This window comes from Pollicipes pollicipes, unplaced genomic scaffold, assembly GCF_011947565.3.
Source record: "Pollicipes pollicipes isolate AB1234 unplaced genomic scaffold, Ppol_2.1 Scaffold_1600;HRSCAF=1878_pilon_pilon_pilon, whole genome shotgun sequence".
NCBI classification, from domain to species: Eukaryota; Metazoa; Arthropoda; class Thecostraca; order Pollicipedomorpha; family Pollicipedidae; genus Pollicipes; species Pollicipes pollicipes.
The window spans coordinates 26228655-26231810 of NW_023595962.1; the positions used below are offsets into that span (position 1 = coordinate 26228655).

At 54.8% G+C, this 3156-nt stretch overlaps 1 protein-coding gene across 1 annotated transcript in view; it reads right to left on the reverse strand.

The window, feature by feature from the left end:
* Positions 1 to 1266: 1266 nt before the first annotated feature.
* Positions 1267 to 3156, reverse strand: part of LOC119089386 (dipeptidyl peptidase 1-like) — a 3194-nt gene continuing 1304 nt past the window's right edge. The window contains exons 2-4 of the mRNA XM_037212055.1: positions 2371 to 2564; positions 1661 to 1770; positions 1267 to 1360 (exon numbers count right to left, since the gene is read on the reverse strand). Coding sequence (XP_037067950.1) covers positions 1267 to 1360; positions 1661 to 1770; positions 2371 to 2564 — 398 coding nt within the window. The remainder of the gene's footprint in view (positions 1361 to 1660; positions 1771 to 2370; positions 2565 to 3156) is intronic.

Here is a 3156-nt window from a genome sequence, read left to right on the forward strand (position 1 = left end):
AGCTGGCAGTGACGTGGGACATACACTGCCCTCCACATGCACTGCTCCACTCTCCGACCAGTGCACGTGCGGAGAGCAGCGTCGCGCACTTCCCAACGGGCGGGAGACGCGCTCTCCCGCTTTTGCTCGCCGACAGCCGCGTCGAACGACGCCACGCCCTTGCGCGACAGCAGCATCTTTTCTTCAGCCGACAATCCCACGAAAAAATGGTGATACATTGTAGCTTGGTAGACTGGAGTGCAGATCTTTCCACGTGTCAGCCTGGTCAAAAAGCTCTCAGCAAGCATCATGGACAAGCCACTTGATAGGAAAAGAATACTCCAAAATAGGCATTGTGCCTTTCTGAGTAGTACTTAGCTGAGTAGCTGCCACCTCCGATCGTCTGGCATCGACCATATCCTTTAGTAAGGAGGGCACGTCTGTTTGGTCGGCACCGTCCTCCAAGACCTGTAAAGCAAGTCCACGGCACCCCACCGTCATGAATCCGGAGAGCTGTTTGGTAGAGATGTATGTCAGCCAGTGCCGTCAGACGTTGGCAATGACGAATGAACCCGTCGGGTGATATTGACCCATCGTACACCGAGAAGTCAGCCAACGCGACACGAACTATGGCCAATGCAGACGCATGGCTGAACAGCTCGCCATTCATGACACAGAACCACTTCCCCGATGCCGTTGCCACCATGTCACGGCACGGCCTGGCCGACGGGACACCAAGCCAAATTCACCCAGGCAACACACGCAGCCTTAACGAGATCTGTACTCAACTGCCGGCCACACAGCACATTTCCCGCAGACATCTTTGACATCGGCGGCTGACACGATCGACAGTGCACGTGCACTACAATGTACAGATAGTTAGATACAATGCATGAATCCTCCTCACCTTTGGCCGTAGAAGTGGGGCATGCATGTTAGGCGATCCAACATGGAAAAAGCGTTAAACATTTTGCAGTATCGCTAGCAAGCAGACTTCATCGGAACAAACGCTAAATAAGGGAGAGACACGCAACAGTCGTCGACCTGGCACGACTACGTGCGCCCTCAGCGTTCCGCTCCACGACGGCGGCGCTAGTACACCGATGACGTCACTCAGTTGCTGTGACGTCATTGGCAACAAGGAGCAAGAGTTGATAATCAGTTGACAATCGTCGATCGTGCCATCAATATAGGCTAGAACGTCACCCCGTGCTCTGGCGCGATCAGGATGTGCTGATGCCATCAGTATTGAATGACTTGCAGCGGTACGTGCTACTGACATGTTCACTAGGGGCCAACGTCAATGTCAACGGCCAAGCTCTCGAAACCACACATGTCGGTGCCGCGATCGATCTTGCGGAAGCGGCGGATAGTCAAAGCACTGGCAGTTGGCGGATCACCGCGAAATGTCGTCACCACCATCATGACCTGACATTTACACACAGAAAGGGGAAAATAGAATGAGAGGCACAGCCTAGTTCAGGAAGACTGTGTACAATGTTTCGAAAGCTGCATCATGGAACATAATTAGGGAAACGAAGAGATTTAATAACCTTCCTGTCAAAATATTGCTGAGCGGCAAAGGCAAAACGTCCCATTGACATTCATAATGGGCTAAGACGGATTGTTTCTGGCAGCCGTTTGAAAAACTTGGGGTGTGTTTCCAGCCAACCGAGCATACCTGAAGAAGCCCTCTTCGCCCCAGTTGTCTCCCCAGAAGTTCCTGACGCTCCAGTACTTCTTGCTGTTCTCCTCCCCATATTCCACGAGCAGGACGTTGTGGTTGGTAAGCTGTTGAGGTCAGCCGGGTCAAGAGGGCGCACTGGACTACATGGAACCAGTCACTTTTGTCACCTAGACACCGGGTTTAGTAGTTAGATGAATGGCGTTTGGATTCGGCCCTACCTGCACCAAAAAGCCACGAATGTCAACCATTAATTCATTTCAGCTTCCAACAGCGTTGTCTTCACACCTTGCGTGAGGTGCTGGTGCTGGTGCTGGTGACGTGGTGACATATCAGTCCACTGGTGGCCAGCAGAGAGAACTGACCTTGACGCACAGATCAGTTCACTGCTGGCCAGCAGAGAGAACTGACCTTGACACACAGATCAGTCCACTGCTGCCCAGCTCTGCCCAGCTGTCCAGTACTGCAGAGAGCACTGACCTTGACACAGATCAGTTCGCTACTTGTCATCATGTCATTCAGAGCAGCGACTATCGGAGATATCTCAAAGCGTACGTTGACCGTAACCTAGCAAGCATGTCTCACCCCCTGACCATGACTTCTGTCCAGTCAGACACCTGCTGACGAGCCCCTGTGTCTGGTTTACTCCCACCGATCACACGCTAGTCCAGCTCACACCTACTGACCACGTCCTATGTTCGCTTGACGCTGATTATGCCGTACGTCCCGGCGATCAGGTAGCGGAAGCCGCCGGCGCAGCCCTGGCTGTACTGGCTGCAGCTGACGATGTGTTGCGGTGAGAACGCAGGCTGCATGGTGTTGTTGGTGAGGATGCGCACGCGTGACTCCAGCACCGCCATCGAGGCGAAACGCGTAGCACGAGCCGCACGCTCGCTGGTTCCTGCGGAAGGAGACGCGGGCTCCATCAGCAACGGTCGTGGCCGGCTGGGACCAGGGGAAGAGAAGTTTTGCCAGGGCAGATGGCACACGTCAGGTGTTCCTCGAATAAATCTTCAGCATCAACAACTTTACCGATAGGACAAAAGATGCGATCGATGAATCTCACCACACAGGTGTTTGGGCCTATTTCCATCCACAGCGACGTGCCAATGACGGTGGCTAGCTTATCTGTGCGGTCACAGACAGCATCATAGCCATGACAAGTCTCCATGAACCCACTCAAGCTTTGCACTGGATTGCCGTTGCCCCACCTGATGGGTGAGACGTAGCTGACGCCGCGGACGTCGCGCCAGTCGCAGGCGCGCGGCAGCCGGTCGCGGAGCGCGCGCTCCTGGCGTGAGAGAACGGCGAGCCCAGCCGGCTCATGCCGTACACGCGCGACAGGTGCCCGCCCGAGCGGCGCTGTATGTCTGCCAGGCGGAACGTCCACCGGGGTCAAAAAAGTGTCCAGTGTTCGAGGAACGCGCTGAGGACAAGTGATGCGCATTGTCCAAGGCGTTTCCTTCCTGAGCCGTGTCAAAAGTTCCAGGACC